Source organism: Protomyctophum bolini (assembly GCF_963924005.1).
Source record: "Protomyctophum bolini genome assembly, chromosome: 1".
NCBI classification, from domain to species: Eukaryota; Metazoa; Chordata; class Actinopteri; order Myctophiformes; family Myctophidae; genus Protomyctophum; species Protomyctophum bolini.
In genome coordinates, this window is record NC_137862.1 from 14,287,695 (window position 1) to 14,311,091 (window position 23,397).

General features: G+C 44.8%; 1 protein-coding gene across 1 annotated transcript in view; it reads right to left on the bottom strand.

The window, feature by feature from the left end:
- Positions 1-23,397, bottom strand: part of LOC308319426 (neural-cadherin) — a gene marked incomplete at both ends in the record, with an annotated part of 307,480 nt that overhangs the window by 175,929 nt on the left and 108,154 nt on the right. The window contains one exon of the mRNA XM_080769498.1: positions 18,071-18,320. Coding sequence (XP_080625624.1) covers positions 18,071-18,320 — 250 coding nt within the window. The remainder of the gene's footprint in view (positions 1-18,070; positions 18,321-23,397) is intronic.

Here is a 23,397-nt window from a genome sequence, read left to right on the forward strand (position 1 = left end):
ACACATCAGTAAAAATGATTTTGTCAATTCTTTAAATTCATTTCAACCTTGTGGTCCCTGAGGAGAAATCATCTTTAGCACAGAGTTGTTAAAATCATCAGCACATAAAACAAAATGTGCAACAGTAGACAGTGAAGTGTTCCCCTTGTGTGTGTCCATAAATGTGTCAGGTGCAAACACATTATTAAACTACACTATCATCACGCCCAGCTCAGCAGATTTTATTGTCTCATAATATCAATCAACACCATTTGTTCTCTCCCGGGCCAGTCCAGTACATTTCGGGTATAGGAAAGAATAAACGTTCATCCAGTTCGATATACATTTTTATTGCTACTCATACTGTACACGTAAATCATCAAAGCTTATGATTTATGTGCTGACACTAGTGTTGATTTATTCTATGTCTATGATGAACAGTGTTTGTCGACTACCTTTTTTCACTGACAAAAACAAAATAAAAACTAAACAAAAACTGTATGATGGCTAAAACTAAGACAAAATATGTCGTTAAATAAAAACTAGACTAGTTAGGGAGGGACTAGTGGAGAAGAGGTTTGGTTGCATTCACAAGCTTGTAGAGCGACTATTTTCATCAGCAACCAAGTGTAAAATCAAGCATTACGTCAACGCCTGTGTGTGTGTGTGTGTGTGTGTGTGTGTGTGTGTGTGAAGACTCACTCTCATACTCATGACTCAAGACTCATGTTGTATTGTTAACAGCAAAATCATTCAAGACGGCAATAAGCAAATCTACTTTGAGTACCAACGCATAAGTACTCAAACAGATCTACATGTGTAACGCCCGGGATTCAAACTCGGGCCTCGCACATGAAAGTCCAAAATCTTAACCACTAGACCAAAGGGATATCATTCTAGACTGGGGGAGATATTAGACTTTTGAGGCCATCAGGCAGAGGCTCTGAGCCACTCTGCTACACTCACCTCCTTTTTGACCTCCTCCCACGGGGAAACCCCATCCGGGTCACGGCACCAATGTAACGCCCAGGATTTTAGTTTGGGGAGTTCATTAATCTGACAAATATTAATTGACCCATTGTCAGCCTTCTGATTGGTCCCTGACTGACTAATCAGAAGGCTCTTTCAGCCTTGTTCTGCCCTTTTACTGAAAAACTGTACGAAAAGCTTGAATTATTCTCCATCTGCTAAGTTTTCCTCCTGCATTATGTGCAATTTAGAAACAGGCAGGGCCATCAAGTGATTTCCAACGAGCGCTTCCAACCTCCAATGCTCCATGCTGCTCAATGTTTTTCCATGTGCTGATTTGGGAGGAGGTAATCAGATCTGCTTGTTTGCCTAAAATACAGCCCAAATTCTAACTATAATAAATAACGGTACTTGCATTTCATTTTGTGGTTTACATCAGCTCACAAGAATCCACATTCAAGGACGAACTCCCGCTGCAATGTGTAATGATCTGAGAGGGACTTGGTTATATTCATAAATGCGGTGTGTTTTATGCACCCAGAACACAACCCCAGAGCTCTAGATATTGAATTATTTAGTTTTAAGCAGGTAAAATCCGGATATAATCTGTGCAGCGATGACTTCAAATTACAACGATTAAAATCTCTCAGATGAATGAGCCACTGGGGGACCGGAGCTGTAGGTTCGACAGCGGCAACTTTCTCCAATAGCCTTATTAGCATTGCCTTTGGAGTGGAAATGACCAGTGGTGTAAAAGGTAGTCACATTTTTTTAAGTAAAAGCAACAAGTTACAAGTAAAAGTCCGGAATTCCAAATGTGTTGTTTGTTGGATTCTTACCCATAGAGTTATAGAGACGTCACCTTATTTCTCCTCTCATCCACTTGCATTGAGTTGCTAGTTCATAGCATAGCTCGCGTTCACGTATGGAACATAACGTTCAAGTATGGAGCATAGTGAGCGTTCGTGTATGGCCCATAGTGCTGCTCGAAGCTGCATTACTACTTTTGGCCACCATGTCTTTTTCACTTCAATGCTTCCTCTCGGTGACATCTCTATTATTTTATAACTATGTTCTTACCGCCATGTATTGCTGCCTGGTGTGATGCAATATCAAGTACAAGTGCAAGCAAACAGCAGCCGCCCCTATTGACGAGTCCTGTGACTGTTGGAATCCCATCTTCCCTGGGTTACTATGGGTTACTATGGGGAAGGGGGGGGAATGTATGTTGCAGCAAAAGGAAGTATATAGACTATGGAATGTGCATCTTAACTATAAATGCAGTCTCTGTGTGTGTGTGTGTACAGTATGTCTGTCCGTCTGTAATCCACGTAACTCGAGAACCGTTCGCCCAGCCTGCTTCAAATTCGACACACACGTTCCACACCCCCACAGGAAATGCAGTGCCTAGTGTCGAGTCGGTTGTCCAGAACCGCCACAAAAAGGCCTCTGCCCGGGCCACCGCTGACATCACAAGGCCTCTGCCCGTGCTCTGCTGCACAGGTTCCCCCGGGCACTGCCCCCCGGGAACCGCTCTAGTATTATAAATGGGAGAATTATCAACTGGGATATACATACAGCAGAAGGATGGTAAAAGTAGTGAAAATAGCAGTGGTGGAAAAAGTACAATATTAAGTATTAAAGTAAAAGTACTAATATTGCATTTATATTTATTCTTAGAAAGAAAAAAAAATCCCATTTCACAAATTGTGTAAAAGCTCAATCTACAAGCTCACAATGCATCATGACACATATTGTGAGCTTTCAGATCCATTATTTTCAAATTGCTGAAATAGTTAATGTAAGTTTTCTAATCAAAATCAAAGTCTACAAAGTAACTATAATAACTAAAGTTTTCAAAAGATTGTAGTGGAGTAAACGTACAATATTTGGCAGTAGTACAAATACCTCAACATTATACTTAAATACAGTACTTAAGTAGATTACCGCACTTAGCGGTAGTTACTTTACAACAATGGCAAATAGCAGTAAATATCATGTGGCAAACTACAGCAATTCCAGTCTCAGTTCATTCTGAGAATGAATAGTGTCATTTCAAGTATCCAACATCTATCACGGTGAATGGATCGGTACAACATTTCCAGACATGGTGGGAGTCTACATACGGTTGTCAGGTGCTGTTGGACAGATTCGAGAGAACAAAGTGTATGCGAGTAAAGCACTCTCAGGTGCATTAGATACTGTAGCTTTTGCACTCCGACTTTAATGGAGGGAAATAAAAGTGCAGCTTTGTACCGTTTTCTATGCATTTCCAAGAGTTTGAATGTGCAGACTGGAATTATGTGCATTAGCATTTCCTTGATAATCTATGGAACTGGGAGACTGAATGGGTGTTTTTTTAATGAATATTCATTCATATTTCTAGGAGAGTAAACATCAATTAGGCTGAGTATGTTCTCTATTCTGCAAATGTCACTGCCCAGAATACATCCTGTGTGAAATTATGCATGGGTGGCATAGGTAAATGTCAGGTGTGTGTGTGTGTGTGTGTGTGTGTGTGTGTGTGTGTGTGTGCGCGCATACATAGTCACACTGTTGCTGTGAGAAGCACCATACAAGCACTATACAATCTTATCTACAATACAAGCATGTACATGTGGTTGCATGGCTCTCCATCCCACATCTATGTCATGCTGAGTTCATGAACAGAGAGATACAGATCTGGTCACTCCACAATCATTCCCTGCATGTGCACACACGCACACACACACACACACACACACACACACACACACACACACGCATGAACACGCACACATGCGCACACACGTGCACACGCACGCACACATGCACGCAAGCACACATACACACACACACATGCGCATGAACACACACACACACACACACACATGCGCACACACGTGCACACGCACGCACGCATGCACGCAAACACACACACACACACACACACACACACACACACACACACACACACACACACACACCAAGGGACTATTGATCACCGGGTCTCCACATGGGATTTAAGGAGATCAGTAGATAATTGCCCGCATCCATCATAGCTGATAGACAGCCGTGCCTCTCCTGGTGTAAACTTACTACAGAGATTACAGAGTGCTGGCTGAGTGTTAAATACTGAAGCCTCTGGGGTCCATTTGTTGTGGTTGCCAACATAACATAGCATAGCATAACTCTTCATGTATCCCTATGAGGAACTTCAGTCATAGGCGTAGCAGCAACAGCAGTAAGTGTGAAACAAGGAGAGGTACAGAGAGTAGAGATATGAACAGCAGTGCACATAACTAGTAATTAAAATGGAATTTTATGGACTTTTGATAAAAATAGGGCATTGTTTTGGCATCCATTGTTCGGTACTGTATGACCATATGATGACCACGGATATGGTCTAAAAGTGTGAAAAACGTATTTTTAATTTCACTGTCTTTAAGATTGCCGTAAACATGAGGGGGAACCTTTTCACTGACGGACCACAGCCTACCCGAGCATTTCCTAGCAACAGAGAGGTAAACAGACGGTGGTGAAAATATACGTAAGTATAGGCTATAAATGTCCAATCACTGCTGAATATAAACAATACAGTATTCATGCTAAAAAAAGGGGCTATTCTTTCTTTCCATAGAGATCAATTATTTTAAGTCCAGAATAAAGCCATCCAATTAAGCTCCTGGTGAATCATGACCATAAAATGACCAGAAAGGTCTACCGATCTCATTTGTTTGAATCATATTACATGGGGCAGCTGGTGCATTTGGTCCAATCTAAGATGGTTTAAACATGTTGTGCCCCTCTGTGCCGTCATGGACCATTTCATTTGAGCTGCCGTGTTGGAACTAACGACACTTTTGAACGAGTTCACGGCTGGTGAAGCCGAGATGGGAACAGCATGGAAGGGCAAACAACTTGGCTATGGAGGTCAGTGGGACTTAAAATTGAAATGCTTATTCCAGTGGTCTATAATAAGGCTTATCCCATAATATCATTTAAAGAAAATGCATTACAGTATTAACCAATTTAACAATACATAAACATATATATTTGTGTGTTTGTTGTCTCTTTAGTATGACGTCATAGTTGACTGAACTAATACAGCATGGAGTTCCACACAGCTCCGGACTGGCCTCCAAGTACTGTGCGTGTGTGCATGCTGACGTGAATGTGTGTGTGTGTGTGTGTGTGTGTGTGTGTGTGTGTGTGTGTGCATGTTGGCGTGCATGTGTGCATACGTGCGTGCATGCTGCCGTGTGTGTGTCCTCTTGCCTAAGTATGACATTGCAAACTGATGCATCATGCCATCGATATGAAGCGACTAAAGCCCGACACACACCGGCTGCGTCCCTCGCGCGGCGCCGCGCGGCGCGCACAGCCGCCTCCATTATTTTCAATGAACCTAACGCACACCGGCTCCGTCCGCCGCGCGGAGCCGCGCCGCGCCGATAGAACACAGTTCTATTTTCCAGGCGGCGCCGCGCAGCAACGCGCAGCAACGCGCCGCGCCGCACACGGTCGCAGACGGTGTGTGGTGGGCTTAATACAGCCAATGGAAAAGCAGCGCGCCTTTCTGGTGGGTTCAGTTCTCTCCTCACAGAAACCAATGCATTCTGCAATCCATATAATGGGGCAGTAGTGATATGTCCTCACTGTAGTGTAGACTCTCCTGTTGACCTGAAACACACGGCTCCTCTACCTCCTCAGTTGAACAACCTTGGTGATGGTGGGCTGAGTAATTGGGCTGAGTAATTGATAGAAAATAAGTCATTTTGGGGGTGACCATGGGTGACCATAGCTGATAATGTTCCAGTGTTATTGATCAGACATATCGTCCATGACTACAGAGGGCAGGTATGATTCAGATGTCCTCTTATACTCCCTCCTTTCCCTCACATTGACACCCTCGTGCCGTCTGTGTTTCCTTACGTTGGCAGATAGATGCTTTGCTGGTGGCGCTATAACTCAGTCCCACTGGCGAGGAGGAGCACTTCGCACAAATACAATATTGATCATCTCTCCATCATGTTAATTGTTCTGGCTGGTCTCAAACCTAGCCCCAAACAGATATACAGGTATATTTAAAAATAAAAAAAGACTATGGGAAATGATTTGCACAGAAATACTACATGTAAACATAGTGGGAAAGTTTGAATTCACTGAAAGTCATGAAAAGGAGAAAGCAGAAAAAATTCACAGCTCTGCTCCGACAGGCTGCATCCCTCTTGAGCTCAAGAAATAGGAATCAACTATTATCAATACCATCAATTTAAACATTATAGATTCAGGTAGAGGCACTGTAGATTGGACAGGGAAGGGATAGCAATCACAGTGATTATGAGTACTCTGTATGATACTGTATCATTGCCAGTAGTTGATGTGTTGCTAAGAATTGCTCAGTGCAGCAATTTCCTGTTGAGTTCTGAGAAATATTACGTCGCTGAGAATCCATCCATCTTGCTTGCCTGTGTTTACCTGAAGCTGGCTTCAGAACAATGCGTTTACCTGAAGCTGGCTTCAGAAAAGTCCAGCAAAGTTGCCTCACAAAAACAATAATATTGAAAAGTCAGTTATAACAGGATGCTGTATTTATCTGCAAATCTGGCAGACTAATGTCTGAGCAGTTGATGCCAGCTGTGAAAGACTGGAAGTGGTATAATGATGCTGAGAGAAATGCCCGACCTCTGTTTCTTGCACAGGATGACAGCAAGCCACCATATGACAAGCCTATAATGAGAACGAGGATGTGAACCATTTACTACGAATGTGACACGTTCCAGAAATCTGTCTGAATCAGAGACAAAATATCATCACACAACACACACCCCCCCCCCACAACCTCACTACCCTGGATCCCTGAAGGCAGCAACCGTGTGGAAAGTGTCTGGCTGAGAGAGCAGAATATAGTGAGAGTAATAGCCTTAAAGCTCTATATACTTCCCTGCCTTTACCCACAACGCTGCCCGCAAGTCAGCCGCTACCCGCAAGTTACGGGTATAGCAGCTTGCACTGTCCCTAAATGGTATTTTGGTGCCAGCGTTACCCGTCCATTATGCTGACACTGTTATTTGCACCTATGTGTGGTCAAGGGAGTGTTAGCACGCTTTCCCCATCATTGGAAAAATCATTCCGGTGCCTAGATTGAGAGAGGTTCAGATTGACTGACAGTTATCTCCACACGCTTCATCACCCTTATGCTCCACGATACAGTATACACCCACAGTATACGCCCACACATAATCACTGGTGTCCCGTGTGAAAAAGCCTGAGTGTGCGCACTGCTTCAAGATTCTCTCAACTGCTCTCTCTCTCTTACACACAAACGAACGAACGAACGCACGCACGCACGCACGCACGCACGCACGCACGCACGCAATACTATAGCAAGTGCCACCTCTTTGTTTCCTCTCTCTAACAGCAAAAGGGCCCTCGGTTTCACAAAGCCACTCTCAAAGGGTAACAGCCAGGCAGTCAGCCTCCTATACGGTGGTTTCCGTGGTAACAGGTACTGTAGGTGATGATGGCAGGGGTGATAGAGTCCTGATGGGAGAGGGTCAGCTCCCTAGATGGATGGCGGCCATTTTATCGGTCACCTACAGAGAAGATGGAGCACCGCCATTACACTCTCGTGTAATGGCTGATGATGATGTGTGATCTGACCCTACTATGTAGGGCCTTGATAAGACTTTCCAGTCATGGCCATTACATGTACAGTATGAGAAGACCAATGATGTCAGAGAGAATTCTACACAGGAAAACAGGAAAATAAGGATTTTTCACATACTGTAGCACTCAGGGCTACTCAACTTAGGTAGGGGCCACTCAGCAAAATACGAAAAGTCCAAGGGCCGCAAGTCCAAATAATGTCGGCCCTATATTGGATTTTTTTGTCCGTGATTTTTTAACACTCTATGAGTTGTCTAAAAATTGAGGAAACACACAGAAAACGGACTACATTTCCATCTAGGAAAGGCCAAACCGCATTGAAAAAAAATATTGTCATGACATGGAATGATTATTAATAAAATGTAATTACAAAATTAGGCTTTTATTCACAAAATGTGATGAGAACATGAACAGACTACTGTTGCAAATAAATCAAATATCAGAGAGGCCAATACTACTGAAATGAATAAGCCATATCACAGTCTCATGGACTGGTACAAATAATAACATACCTATAAATTACAGTTTTGGAAACAAACATATGTTTCCTACTTAATAGGTTCAGGCTCTCTGGATATAATGATAAGGCTCTCTGGACATACTTGATTCCAAATCAAGAATCAGGCTTCATTCACCAAATGTGAATTAGTAACAGTGCAACAATGTAATAAGTGCAAAGTCATTGGCTGATTGGCTTCAGTCAGTGGCTGCGGTTACATGAGGGCTTTTTCATTCAGAATGAAAAGTTTTTTGCTGCGTGTTTACATGGGAAATGGTCATTCCGAATGAGTGTTTACCTGCAATACTTTTAAATCCCATTATTTCATTCCACATCAGGTTTGGGGCTGGGAAGGCTTCTGATTGGATAGGGGGCGGGGCGGATATGTTTACGTCCAGTGGTGGAAAGTAAATAAGTACATTTACTTTAGTACTGAGGTATTTCTACTTTACTTGAGTATTTCCAATTTCCAATACTTTTACTTCTACTCCACTACATTTCAGGTAAAACAAAATAATAATAATAATAATAATAAACACTTTTATGCCATATTACTTTATATTTGATGTATCCTGTAGACTATGAGAGGTTGCTCTCAAAGATGTGAAATTAAAGTCTAGTTTCTTATATTTAATCGCAAAACAAGAGCATAATATAGCCATACCAATTACATGGAAACAAGCATGCACAGAAAGACCAGAATGAACTTAAATCCAAATGAGTGTTTACATGAGTCCACAATTGTTTCAATAGGATTTTAAAATGGAATAAACCGGTCAGTTACATCAGATCTAAGTTTAAATCAGATTGGCCATTTTCATTCCGATTTAAGTTTTTGTAGGTGTTTACATGACAACTTTTAATAGGATTTAACTTTTATTCTGAATGAAAGGGGGATTTAACTGTCCATGTAAACGTAGCGGCTGACAAACACAACAGAGAATCATGAATATCTAAGATATTCATGATATTCACTGGAAGATATTATATCTTCCAGTGACATTCAGTCACACTTTTCTTCACTAATTACTGCCTACAAATTAAAACGAATAGTTTCATAAATCAGGTTTGATTTGGGCGACATCTGTTAAAGAGGAGGCAGGAGAGAGACGACATACATCGGGAACGGTAAACAGTAAACCACAACTACGTGACGAGAGAGAGAGAGAGAGAGAGAGAGAGAGAGAGAGAGAGAGAGAGAGAGAGAGAGAGAGAGAGAGAGAGAGAGAGAGAGGGAAGGGGCCAAGGGGGAGAGATATAAGGAGAGGGAGAGAGAGAGAGATGGGAAGGGGGAGAGATAGAAGGAGAGGGAGAGAGATGGGAAGGGGGAGAGATAGAAGGAGAGGGAGAGAGATGGGAAGGGGGAGAGATAGAAGGAGAGGGAGAGAGATGGGAAGGGGGAGAGATAGAAGGAGAGGGAGAGAGATGGGAAGGGGGAGAGATAGAAGGAGAGGGAGAGAGATGGGAAGGGGGAGAGATAGAAGGAGAGGGAGAGAGATGGGAAGGGGGAGAGATAGAAGGAGAGGGAGAGAGATGGGAAGGGGGAGAGATAGAAGGAGAGGGAGAGAGATGGGAAGGGGGAGAGATAGAAGGAGAGGGAGAGAGATGGGAAGGGGGAGAGATAGAAGGAGAGGGAGAGAGATGGGAAGGGGGAGAGATAGAAGGAGAGGGAGAGAGATGGGAAGGGGGAGAGATAGAAGGAGAGGGAGAGAGATGGGAAGGGGGAGAGATAGAAGGAGAGGGAGAGAGATGGGAAGGGGGAGAGATAGAAGGAGAGGGAGAGAGATGGGAAGGGGGAGAGATAGAAGGAGAGGGAGAGAGATGGGAAGGGGGAGAGATAGAAGGAGAGGGAGAGAGATGGGAAGGGGGAGAGATAGAAGGAGAGGGAGAGAGATGGGAAGGGGAGAGATAGAAGGAGAGGGAGAGAGATGGGAAGGGGGAGAGATAGAAGGAGAGGGAGAGAGATGGGAAGGGGGAGAGATAGAAGGAGAGGGAGAGAGATGGGAAGGGGGAGAGATAGAAGGAGAGGGAGAGAGATGGGAAGGGGGAGAGATAGAAGGAGAGGGAGAGAGATGGGAAGGGGAGAGATAGAAGGAGAGGGAGAGAGATGGGAAGGGGGAGAGATAGAAGGAGAGGGAGAGAGATGGGAAGGGGGAGAGATAGAAGGAGAGGGAGAGAGATGGGAAGGGGGAGAGATAGAAGGAGAGGGAGAGAGATGGGAAGGGGAGAGATAGAAGGAGAGGGAGAGAGATGGGAAGGGGGAGAGATAGAAGGAGAGGGAGAGAGATGGGAAGGGGGAGAGATAGAAGGAGAGGGAGAGAGATGGGAAGGGGGAGAGATAGAAGGAGAGGGAGAGAGATGGGAAGGGGGAGAGATAGAAGGAGAGGGAGAGAGATGGGAAGGGGGAGAGATAGAAGGAGAGGGAGAGAGATGGGAAGGGGGAGAGATAGAAGGAGAGGGAGAGAGATGGGAAGGGGGAGAGATAGAAGGAGAGGGAGAGAGATGGGAAGGGGGAGAGATAGAAGGAGAGGGAGAGAGATGGGAAGGGGAGAGATAGAAGGAGAGGGAGAGAGATGGGAAGGGGGAGAGATAGAAGGAGAGGGAGAGAGATGGGAAGGGGGAGAGATAGAAGGAGAGGGAGAGAGATGGGAAGGGGGAGAGATAGAAGGAGAGGGAGAGAGATGGGAAGGGGGAGAGATAGAAGGAGAGGGAGAGAGATGGGAAGGGGGAGAGATAGAAGGAGAGGGAGAGAGATGGGAAGGGGGAGAGATAGAAGGAGAGGGAGAGAGATGGGAAGGGGGAGAGATAGAAGGAGAGGGAGAGAGATGGGAAGGGGGAGAGATAGAAGGAGAGGGAGAGAGATGGGAAGGGGGAGAGATAGAAGGAGAGGGAGAGAGATGGGAAGGGGGAGAGATAGAAGGAGAGGGAGAGAGATGGGAAGGGGGAGAGATAGAAGGAGAGGGAGAGAGATGGGAAGGGGGAGAGATAGAAGGAGAGGGAGAGAGATGGGAAGGGGGAGAGATAGAAGGAGAGGGAGAGAGATGGGAAGGGGGAGAGATAGAAGGAGAGGGAGAGAGATGGGAAGGGGGAGAGATAGAAGGAGAGGGAGAGAGATGGGAAGGGGGAGAGATAGAAGGAGAGGGAGAGAGATGGGAAGGGGGAGAGATAGAAGGAGAGGGAGAGAGATGGGAAGGGGGAGAGATAGAAGGAGAGGGAGAGAGATGGGAAGGGGGAGAGATAGAAGGAGAGGGAGAGAGATGGGAAGGGGGAGAGATAGAAGGAGAGGGAGAGAGATGGGAAGGGGGAGAGATAGAAGGAGAGGGAGAGAGATGGGAAGGGGGAGAGATAGAAGGAGAGGGAGAGAGATGGGAAGGGGAGAGATAGAAGGAGAGGGAGAGAGATGGGAAGGGGGAGAGATAGAAGGAGAGGGAGAGAGATGGGAAGGGGGAGAGATAGAAGGAGAGGGAGAGAGATGGGAAGGGGGAGAGATAGAAGGAGAGGGAGAGAGATGGGAAGGGGGAGAGATAGAAGGAGAGGGAGAGAGATGGGAAGAGGGAGAGATAGAAGCAGAGGGAGAGAGATGGGAAGGGGGAGAGATAGAAGGAGAGGGAGAGAGTAAGACATTTCTTACTTAATGTGACACTTGAGTCTGCATTTTCGCCACTCCTCCGACAGTCATGCATGCATGCATGGGTCTCGTCAATGAAAGCGTTGTGCTGTTTTTACTTGATAATTCCCATTGCACTTTCACAGATCCGAAACAAGCCTGTAACTTGTTTGCACTTCCTCATGACGGTGTTGTTTACCGAACGCGAGCCGATATACAACTGCACAACGCGTCGTGGATACATGCTGCAGCAGTGCTTGTGGACTTGTAAATCGACAACAACAACACAGCCACTTTTTGTTAGCAGGAAGAACAAACAGCTCAGTAGCGCGTGGTTACAAACGCTAGAAATGACTTTTCTTCACTGAAAGCAGAACAAACATATTTTGTATTGGTATGACACCATGACGGGCCGGTGGGCCGCGCGGACATGTTGCACGGGCCGCATGCGGCCCCCGAGCCGCGGGTTGAGTAGCGCTATTCACAATGCCAAATGAATACCAATCTTGCAGTGGTTTCTTATAATTTGTCCTCATTTCTGCATTCCTTTGTGTTGTCCATACACACGTGCACACACACACACACACACGTGCGCACACACACACACACACACACACACACACACACACACGCATACACACACACACACACACACACACACACACACACACACACACACACACACACACACACACACACACACACACACACACACACACACACACACACACACACACACGTTACAAATAGGTCAGATTCTCTGCCTGAGAAATTATAGTTAATTTGATTCACAGACATTTTCATTGATAAAATGCATAATTTTGTATATCTGTCACAGGGATTGAAATGCAATATAGCTTGCAAGCTCATTTAAGCAAGCTTGTGTGCGTGCGTGCGTGCATGTGTGTGTGTGTGTGTGCGTGTGTGTGTGTGTGCACGTGTGTGTGTGCGTGTGCGTGCATGTGTGTGTGTGTGTGTGCTCGCATTAAATAACAGTGAAGTTGAAATATATTGCTGCTGTCGCTATGATACCTGCAATTTCCTCTGGGGATGAATCTTATCGCATGTGTTCTTAGTGGAGTATATTATATACTAAACTGAAAGTTGCAGCGGGCGGAGTCTGTCTGTGGGTCTGTCTGGCTGTGACGGGTGCACATAAGGAATACTGGAGAACTCGGGTCGCCGACTCTTCTTCATCTTTGCCGAGATTTCTTCCCCTTTCGCCGACTCTTCGTCACTTTCCGGTCCGAGTTCTGTCTGAGAACTCGGACGGAAAGTGACGAAGAGTCGCCGAAACGGGAAGAAATCTCGGCACTGGAGCGCGCATCTAGCTACTGCATGATGATCATGCACGCTGATCAGACAGCAGATCAATAAAAGCATGCAAAAGCATGTAACAGTACCTTAGTTGAATAAACCCAAACATGGTATTTAATGTTTTATTTTATTATTTAAGACATTGTTTCCTTCTCTCAGTCCCTGTCGCAGGGTAAACAAAACGTCATATAGCACATGGCTAATTGTACCGTGCCAGGGAGGAGGAGGAGGCGGAGCGGCTGTAACTTTCTCCAGGCCAATAATGGATTTAATCATTCCAAATAGGTCTCCATTCATTGCTACGGTCGACATGCTCGTCTCACTGTCACTCGCTTTTAGTTTTGACTAACGCAACGCAAGCGCAAAGCAAAGCTATTGCTGCGCTGAGCGCTCGAGCACTGTTCATGCAGCCTGGAGTTCAGAGGAGTGGGACTAGCTGGAGTTTGATAGTTGAGATTGTAGAGCTTGTAGATCTGTCTGTTTTTGCAGCTCCGGTGTCAGGGTAACAATAAGAAAAAAATATAGACAGAGATGAAGTGAAGTTGAACAGCCAAGCAGCAGCAAGCTACGCTACGCTAAGCTAACATCACCACCACCATGGCTGGTGTTGTGTTAGCTTAGCAGCTAAGCCTTAGCTTCTTGCAATGCTATAGCGTTCTCACTGCGGTCTCACGGTGCAGGCACTGTGGGCTGCTGCTTGGAGAGGAGAGGCTACAGGCGGCTCAGCGGCTGCTATGACCAAATTGATTGTGTGCAACATGACAACTGTTTTAAAGTATTGTACATTACAGTACAACTATTGAAACTTTATTGTAAACAAACACTGCGGTCCACCCAGCTCCACCCCCCTGGCTACAGCAGGCAGCCAGCAGTGAGCCTGAGCACAGTAGCTAACATTCAGAAACTTGCAGCTACAGCTGCTGAAAGTGCCCCGAAACGTGGAGAATATTCGGCAGAATCTGAAGAAGCGTCGTCGCGCGGCGAATCTTCTTAAGAGTCTGCCGAATATTCTCCACGGTTTGCCGACTTGTCTTGAGAAGTCGGCAAAAAGGGTAAATCCGCCGAGTGTTCTTGTTACCCACATAAGGACTAGCGATGGGGATCGAGAATCAATTATATTCCATTGTATTCTGAAGTGATTGAGAATTCATAATCAATAAGGTTCTGGCTTATGAATTATCCTATCTAGCAGGACCTGACTGACGTGGCATCATCGTCCAGAGTCACGTCACTGGAATCACAAACATTGTTTTGTGTGCATTATGCGTTAAAGTGTGCGTGCGTACATGCGTGCGTGTGAAAGACGAAAATAATTGAACTGAGAGCTGCTGGCTATAGTCCCACTGCAACTATGCTCTCTCTCTCTCTCTCTCTCTCTCCCTCCCCCATCTACTGACAATCGTTCACTTTGTGATACAAGCATCAAATTTTGCATCGGCAATTTCTTGGGCCTTTTCAGAAAAGCCTTGTCCACTGGCATAAGCAGTCCACAGTTTGATACAAAGATACAATTTGAAAGAAAATGAAAGAAGAAAATCTGTTGAAACTCAATTAACTTTTTTAAATTCAATTTCTATTTCATGATTTTTGCAACACAGTTTTTTCACCCAGTGCCAATTATCTAATGTAATCCTGGGCGCTACACTTCCTCTGCCAACCTGGGAGGGCAGCGGACTAACCTCATGCCTCCTTCTATGCATGCGGAGTCCAAGCTGCTTCTTTTCACCTGACAGGGGGGGATTTCTCTGGCCGGACGTAGCGCGTGGAAGGAACACATTATTCCGACCAGTTCCTTTCCTGGCCAGGGGGAGGTAGTTTTAGAGAACAGGATTACTGCATGTTTTTGTGAGGGTACCTACCCTAGGGGACACTGGAGAACATGCAAACTCCACACAGAAAGGCACTTTCGCCAACCCCACCTCAGGTATGGGCACTGATGACGCTGAGGAGGGAACACGCCCCCAGCGCCCACAGCGTCCCCAGCGGGAATCGAACCCAGGACCTTCTAGCTGTGAGGCGACAGCACTACCGAAACTCCACCGTGCCTCCGAAACTCAATGAACTTCTACTTTCAAACTTTCTCTGCTTGCATGCATTCAATAAACACAGACACACTCTCTCTCTCTCTCTCCCTCTCCCTCTCCCTCTCTCTCTCTCTCTCTCTCTCTCTGCAAAGGGAAAGAAATAAACTTTATCTTAAAAGCCTTATTTTACCGACCCATTCATAGCAGTGGAGACATGACAGTGCTAGGAGCTCATGCCTGTATACTGTGTGTGTTACATGTGTTTGTGTGCGTGTGCATGCACGAGCACGCACGTGTGATTTATTGTAGTCTATCTAGTATTGTTTTCCGTAGCAGCCTCAGTCGAGCTCCACTGGGTTGAGGCACGAGAAACACTGACTGATGTTGACAGTGAAATCAATAAAACCCAAGATGCACGCACGCACACACACACACACACACACACACACACACACACACACACAGCAAACCAGACTCAAAATGTAAGAACATCATTTCTTACAGCATGTCCATACATGTACAATGTGCTTCATTGAGAGGTCCCTAATCTCTCAACACACACGCGCGCACACGCGCACACACACACACACACACACACACACACACACACACACACACACACACACACCACACACCCCACACACACACACACACACACACACACACACACACACACACACACACACACACACTGTGGCTGTTGACCCTGCCTCACCAATCTGTTTTGCTCTCTGCCAGAAAATAAACCAATTAAAAAATACAGGGGCCGGCCCACAGTGGCACTGGAGGAGAAACGGTGAAAACATGCAAACTCGCCTTTTCTCTTACTTTCTCACTCTCTCTCTGCCTCCGCAGTCTCTCTCTCCCCTTATCCAATTCTTTCTCTCGCACGCACGCGCGCACACACACACATTCACTCACACATTCACTCTCACTCACTCACACACACACACACACACACACACACACACACACACACACACACACACACACACACACACACACACACACACACACACACACACACACACACACACTAATGCAAGGTCAGGAAAAAACGGTGTTTTGAATATGGTTTTAAGACCCAGGGGGGTCAGGTGTTAAGATGAGGCAGGCATGAGTGTGTGAAGGTGAGAGTCTGTGCATGCCTGTGCATGCCTGTGTGTGTGTGTGTGTGTGTGTGTGTGTGTGTGTGTGTGTGTGTGTGTGTGCGTGCGTGAATGCGTGCGTGCGTGCGTGCATGCGTGTGTGCGTGCCTGCATGCCTGCGTGCATGCGTGCGTGTTTGTGTGAAAGACGAAGAGAATTGAACTGAGAGCTGCTGCTAGTGCAACTGCAACTATGCTCTCTTTCTCTCTCTCTTTCTCTCTCTCTCCTCCCCATCTAGTGACAATCGTTCACTTTATTTCAGAAAAACCCTGTCCACTGGCATTTAAGCAAGCAGTGTACAGTATGTGGTTGCTTATGAGCCTGTCATAGTCATAGAAATTGTTCTGACTAATTGAGAAACCTGTGAACATTCCCACGCCAGGGACTTTCTTTCTTCCAGTAATGATGGCAGCGTCAGTAATTTCCAATTAAGATGTCTGCCCTTACACCTTCCTGGCACGGAGGGAACTGAGGAGATGACTCATATAGGGAAGACACTAGACACTAGACACGAGGGAACTGAGGAGATGACTCATAGGGAAGACAATAGACACTAGACACTAGACACTAGACACTAGACACGGAGGGAACTGAGGAGATGACTCATAGGGAAGACAATAGACACTAGACACTAGACACGGAGGGAACTGAGGAGATGACTCATAGGGAAGTAAATTAGGTGAATTTATGGTGTGGTCAAGAAGAGGAGCAGCCATGTTTCTTCTGATGCACTCTTCTATGGTTTCTGCAGGAGCAGGAAGATGAAGATAGGCCAAACTCACAGGCTATGTTCTACCTCGATGTCTACCATCAATTAGCCGGAGCCCTTAAGCCCAAACCACACCAATGGGTCAACATGCAACTCCCTGCAATTAAACGGTTGCGAGTAGACACATGTACAGTAGACACCATTCGTGTCGGCAGTGGCTTAGGGGTAGAGTGGCTGGATGGCAACCACAAGGTTGCCAGTTCGAACCCGGGCTCCCCCAGAGTTAGTGTCGAAGTGTCCTTGAGCGAGACACTGAACGCCTAATTACTCCTGATGTGCTGGTTGGTGCCGTGCATGGTTTCTTGCCACCATGTGTGTGTATGGGTGAATGTAATGCACAATCTATGTAAAGCGCCTTGGATAAAGGCGCTATATAAATGCACCATGTACCATTCGTCGACGTGCAACAGGACATATCACACCACTGGGATGAACGGTAAAACAATGTAGTTGTCTCTCGAACCATTGGACTTAGCCTGGCCCAGCCAGCGTTCGTATTGGTCTAGAGGGGCGGGTAGCGCATGGTATAATTTTGGTTTACCGATCTGAGCAACCGCCCCTGCCACCCTCCCTGGTAGAGAAAAGCAGAGAAATCTGACATCACCATGTTTCGAGCGACGCCCCACTGCACTGTAGTTCACTCCCACTCCTAGACCAGGAAATGTGACTTGTTCCCCCAGGAAGGTTCCCAGTTCGATCCTGGGCTCACCCTGTGTTAGTGTTGACGTGTCCTTGTGCAAGACACTGAACCCCTATTTTGCTCCTGATGTGCAGGTTGGTGCCTTGCATGGTTTCCTCCGCCATCGGTGTGTGAATATGTGTGCGAACTGCGAATGAGTAAATGTAACGCACAATCATTGTAAAGCGCAAAGGGGCTTTATAAATGCACCATTTAACACTTACCATGGTAGCAGTAAATTATCCTGTAGTATTTACAGCGTTTATCCGATCGATGTATGCTCAGTCTAGTGCATAGCTACAGTATCTGCTACCTCAAATCTTTTGACCTTGTTTTCATTCTGCACTAAATCAATATTGAGAAATCTCAAACTAGTGAAGGATGACCGCTAAGAAAAAAGATATCATGGAAGCAAATATTCTACTCACACATGCTGGGAGAACTCTGGCGCCTCGTCATTGACGTTGGCCATGCGTATCCGCACTGTGGCAGTGCCCGTGCGAGGGACCTCCCCTTTGTCCACAGCCATGACCACAAATTCATAGAGGTGGTTGGGCCTTTCATAGTCCAGAGCGCACGCGGGGAAAATCGTCCCGTGTGGCGAGATGGTGAAGTCTGGACTCAGCGTGTGATAGGTCAACTCAGCGTTCTCCCCGGAGTCACAGTCACTGGCCGACACTGCAGGAGAGAAAAAGAAGGGGGAATAATATGGCAGAAGAGGACTTGGATTAATGTCAAGCACTGTGAGTCCCTGGAGGAACAGCGGTCTGGAGAGAAAGCAGAGAGGGAGAAGGAAGAAAGCAGAGACAGAGAGGGGAAAGGAGATGGAGACAGATTATCTAAAATAATGATCTATATTATTGGCAAGGCATATTGTGATTGTCATTAAGCAACATTTCTATTTCTGCATCACACATTGGGAATCCATGAGCCAATGACTTGCTAGGTCTCAAATTGATTGCCTTGCTAAAACAGAAAGGGACCACCAGGGACTTGAATAAGCATATTTTCCGCTAACAAGAACATTTCACCATGAAGCTCTCAATTCTCAGATTCACCTTACATTGCATTTGGTTGGCGGGCATGCACACAGATGCACGCACACACGCACGTACACGCGCACACGCACGCACGCACGCACACGCACACGCACACACACACACACACACACACACACACACACACACACACACACACACACACACACACACACACACACACACACACACACACACACACACACACACACACACACACACACACACACACACACATCCCTTGTCGTAAATTTGAGCACACTTTACACAGAACAGCTCCAGTAGTGGCTGCTGTATCATTATTGCTTATGTAAATATGCACTCTGTCCATTAGCCTAGCTTCAACCCCATCACTCAATCCAAATGTACCTTCTTTAGACAGGCATATGCTGATTTAGCTGAGGTTCAGTTGACACAACAGGATTTACAATTTCAAAGTAATTCATGAAGTCAATATAAAAGCATGGAATTTGGTAGTGGTTTGAGGCCCTGGACATTTTGTCGAAAATGTATGTATTTAGCGCCATACTACATACTACATAGTATGTTTTGATGGCCAAGGATTACAGTGATACAACATCACAATTGTTGAGGTGAATAGTTAATGGTGAATTCAATGACACTGAGTGAAGGAAATCACAGTATCTTTTTCTTGTAAGAATTGTTTTGGTAACAGGGGATGTTATGCCTATATTTATAGGACAGTAGAAATGAAAGATAGAGATATGCGTTCAGGATTCGAACCTGCAACATGCTGTCAGGCAGCATTTGCAGCCTATCGTTGCCTGCCAGCAGCCCGGGCTGTAAATCTATCTGAGAGCAGGGGGGCAGTCAGACAGATATTTTGTGAAGCCACTAAAGAAATCGGGACTTCCTGAAAGTTCATATAATGGCTTGTTGTGGCGCTGACATTGGGCCCAAAAAACCCCATAGCTCCATAGAGGTCTATGTATTTGGGCCCAACTTCACCTAGACTGTATTACCTTAATAAACATGGTCATGAATACTTTCTGCTTCCAGTCACTAGTTTAAAGTCTCATTTCTCATGTCATAATATTCTTTTTGGAAAATTATGGTCACATTTATTTAAAAAAAATACCATAAAGTCAAGTATGTTCTGAGGGGCGTGGCTACTGTTACAGTCTATGATCGGGATCCACCCCCCACTCGAGTCAAATTAAAAACCAACGAAGAAGAAGGGGGGAAGTCGCGCCTCGTTGTCTGGGCCAGCCAATGGCCAGCTGGGCCCAAACGGATCTGGAAAGATTTACAATTCAAGGACTGACAGGCTTCATCTTACGTCCATATCAGACCCGGAGAACGCTTTGTCCATATTTTTTTACAGTCTATGGGGGTGTCAAAAAAGATCGATTCGAATTAGAATCGTGATTCCTGTTATGAACGATTCAAAATCGATTCATAATTTACAATGTCTCTAGTCTCTGTGCCTAACACAAGTGATTGAGTTCAACCTGTGCAATACATTATGGGTTTCTGCATACTTTGCATGTGTGCATTTTTACTATCAGCTAGCCTAAGCCTAGAAATGTTATTCATGTATACAGCAGTTTTTACTTGAATGTATTGTTCTGGTAACTGAGTGAGATAAAGTAACAGAGTGTCAGAATCAGTCAGAAGTTCAAACGTTTTGTACATGTTGTTTGTGTATTGAATCGAACTCCCATCCAGGGTTAACGACTTTACAGTGCATCTGGACTCAAAAGTGGTACGTGTAAAAGCTGTACAACCACACAACATCTGTGGGAAAAGAAAACAGAAAAACAGGGCTTTTCACAGCAAGTAATGTGCAGTATACTTGAATAAATACAGCTGAATAAATATATATTTTTGCATCAGACAGCGTTATAAATGTTTCCAAGTCATCTGACTTCAAACTTATCTGTGATCTAATCTCTGTTCTGTTCTGATGGAAGGAATCGAGAACTGGAAGTTGAGTCACTGTTGAAAATGAATCTATCACATCTAATTCACTTGATGTGAACCTAATAAAAACGATGTTCTTAACATACCTACAAAGAGAGACAGATGTGTGGGAGCTACTCGGCCAGCCTGAAGGCATACTAAACAAATTAAGAGACTCCTGCACACTGTCTATACTTTAAATCGTTAAAATTCGAGACGGGGAAAACAAAGTAATACAGATTCCTTGATGCATAAGGGTAGGAAAGGGCAAATTAAGCATTTTACTGACACCACTGAGAAAATAATTCAGATTAGACCAAATGAGTGCATTCCAGAGTCCACAGCAGAGCCCTGTCTCTGTTTTGCTTATTATAAAAGCTTGACAACTTTCTGTTCACCTACTTGCTTGACCATCTGAATTTTGTAAGGATGCGCCAAACAAATATTAATTGCCTGAACGTCACTGGCTGTGGATTAATTGGCAAAGCATACATTTCAATGTTGATTCACTGGCTGCATGCATTATTGATATGTAAGTCAGTTACCCACATTGGCAATAATTGTAAACATTTGCTTATAATTGCATACAAGATGATTAGCTCTAGGAGTTAGCATCATATACTGTACCTTTTGCATTGAAAAGCATGGTGACAATGGTGTGGCATTTCATTAACTTAATGGCAAGATGGCCGCCATGTGAAAATGGTCTATGGAGGACAAAACTCTACTAGGGCGTTAGTGTTTCCCAGCAGCAGGGGTGTAGACGTAACTTAATGCAGTACCACGCCATTCCACCAGTGTTTAGAGCACGAGCACACGCATGCAGGTGCCCGTGAGACTGCATTCCTAAGGTCACACTGCTATGTATGATACCTAATGTAATGTAATAGCCTGTTGTTGGTATACTGTAGCCTACTTGAGGAAAACAATAGACAGCAGTTCACTACACTTCATAACATGAACTCCGTCACTCCAAACAGTGAGAGCGTGTTGGTCCCAGCCAGCGCACATGCGGCACAAAACTAAGACTAGAATTAAAACCATTTTCGTTTTGTATGATTCTGTTATGCATAATATGCATTATCCTGTCTTTTTTTCTTAGCTTCTATAAATCAAAGCATCCCTTGAAAAAGTTACACTACTAAAAACTAAAACTGCTATACACCACTGTCCAGCAGGGTTGCATTCCTGTGCTCCCCACAAAGAACGTATTAATAGTATGCAAAAGTTTGTAGTCATACAAATCTACAAGTTAAATGGTTTCCCTCAACAATTTTCCATTGCTTTTCACCATAGGCTTTTCAATGTATGTAGAATACAAGGTATGCGGTTAACCTACGCCTTTCCTGTTGTTTCATGTTTGTACACTGGGCAAGGATGTTAAAGAGATGCAGCGCAGAGCTGTTTACATTATCCGGGCATGAAAAACATTTTGTGACGGGTCGAAAAACAGGAAATAAATTCAACGGAAGTTACACATTGTGTTCCGGCACTTGATTTTTGATTCTACAAAGTATGTGAAATGATCAGGTGTACAGTGTCAAAAAATTTATCAGGCAACTAAAAACTGTGTCCTCTCAATCAACCTCCTAACTGTATAACACACGTCACACACCAAGTCAATATTTAATTTACTAAGTACTGATTTGTTCTGTTAAGACAACTGTTTAAATATCTATTCATCAGTAAGTGTTCCTGCTCACTTGAATCAGCATCCTTGAAGTTGGCAAACTGCCACACATTGGCAGGCATCATTATAAGTTGGCCTAAGCTTCTCCACATCAATGCAAAGTAATGTGTCTGGCTACATCTGGATTATTCTCTGGCATGCAGTGGTTTTGTGCTGAAGAGTTTGGATGCAACCATCGCCTCGGGCCTCAATGGAAAGAAGTATAATAGGTTCGCTCTCTACTCTGCCTGCTTTACCAGCTCTATTGTAAACCCTCCAGACGAAACCAATTAACGGATCACTAGTCCATCCTACCAAAGGGTGATTGACCCTGCTGATTTCCTTGCACAGTTGACAGAGAAACATGTGACCGTCTCTATTATTTCTCTATAATTTAGTCCAGATGCCTTGCTCTATCTTGTCTCTGTCAAGTCCATGTCTACCTGTCCTGTAAGTGTTGGGTGTCAGACTTGGGAATGGAGCTCGTTATTTTTTGTTGATAACGAGCACCTAATCGATCTGGCTTATTGAGCTGGGTTCTTATCAAGCATTTTCTATTATTTTGTGGAAAGACGGGAGACAACAATAACTGAACAGAACCACTATCTTTTACTAGGACCTTCAAATACAGTACTTTCCGAACAGACAGGAGGCAATTGACCTTTTTACATTTGGAGTAATATTGAAGAAACTGTTAACTGGTTAATGTGTGTACCATCACTTTAAAAGCGTAACTTTGTTTACCCGGGCAGCGCTGGTTGGCAGTTATCAATAAACTTTTAGACCGACATGTTTGTGCCAGCATGGGTGTTTAGTGTTTAGATTTATTTCTTGATCGATCGCCTCTTGTCATGATTATTTAAACATGCTATGCTCGATAACAGGCTCGATAAGGCCAAAGATAATTTATACCAGGTACTCAATAAGCTTATTGATACCAGGTACTCAATAGAGGGTATGCACGTGACATCATCATCATACCTGGAAGTTATACTGAGTGGCCTTGACAGCCCATACATCTAAACAGAAACTCAATAAGCTTATTGATGCCAGGTACTCAATAAGCTTATCAGGTTTTTTCGGATATCGGGTTTCGAGCTCCATCCCTAGTCAGACTGCATCCTCT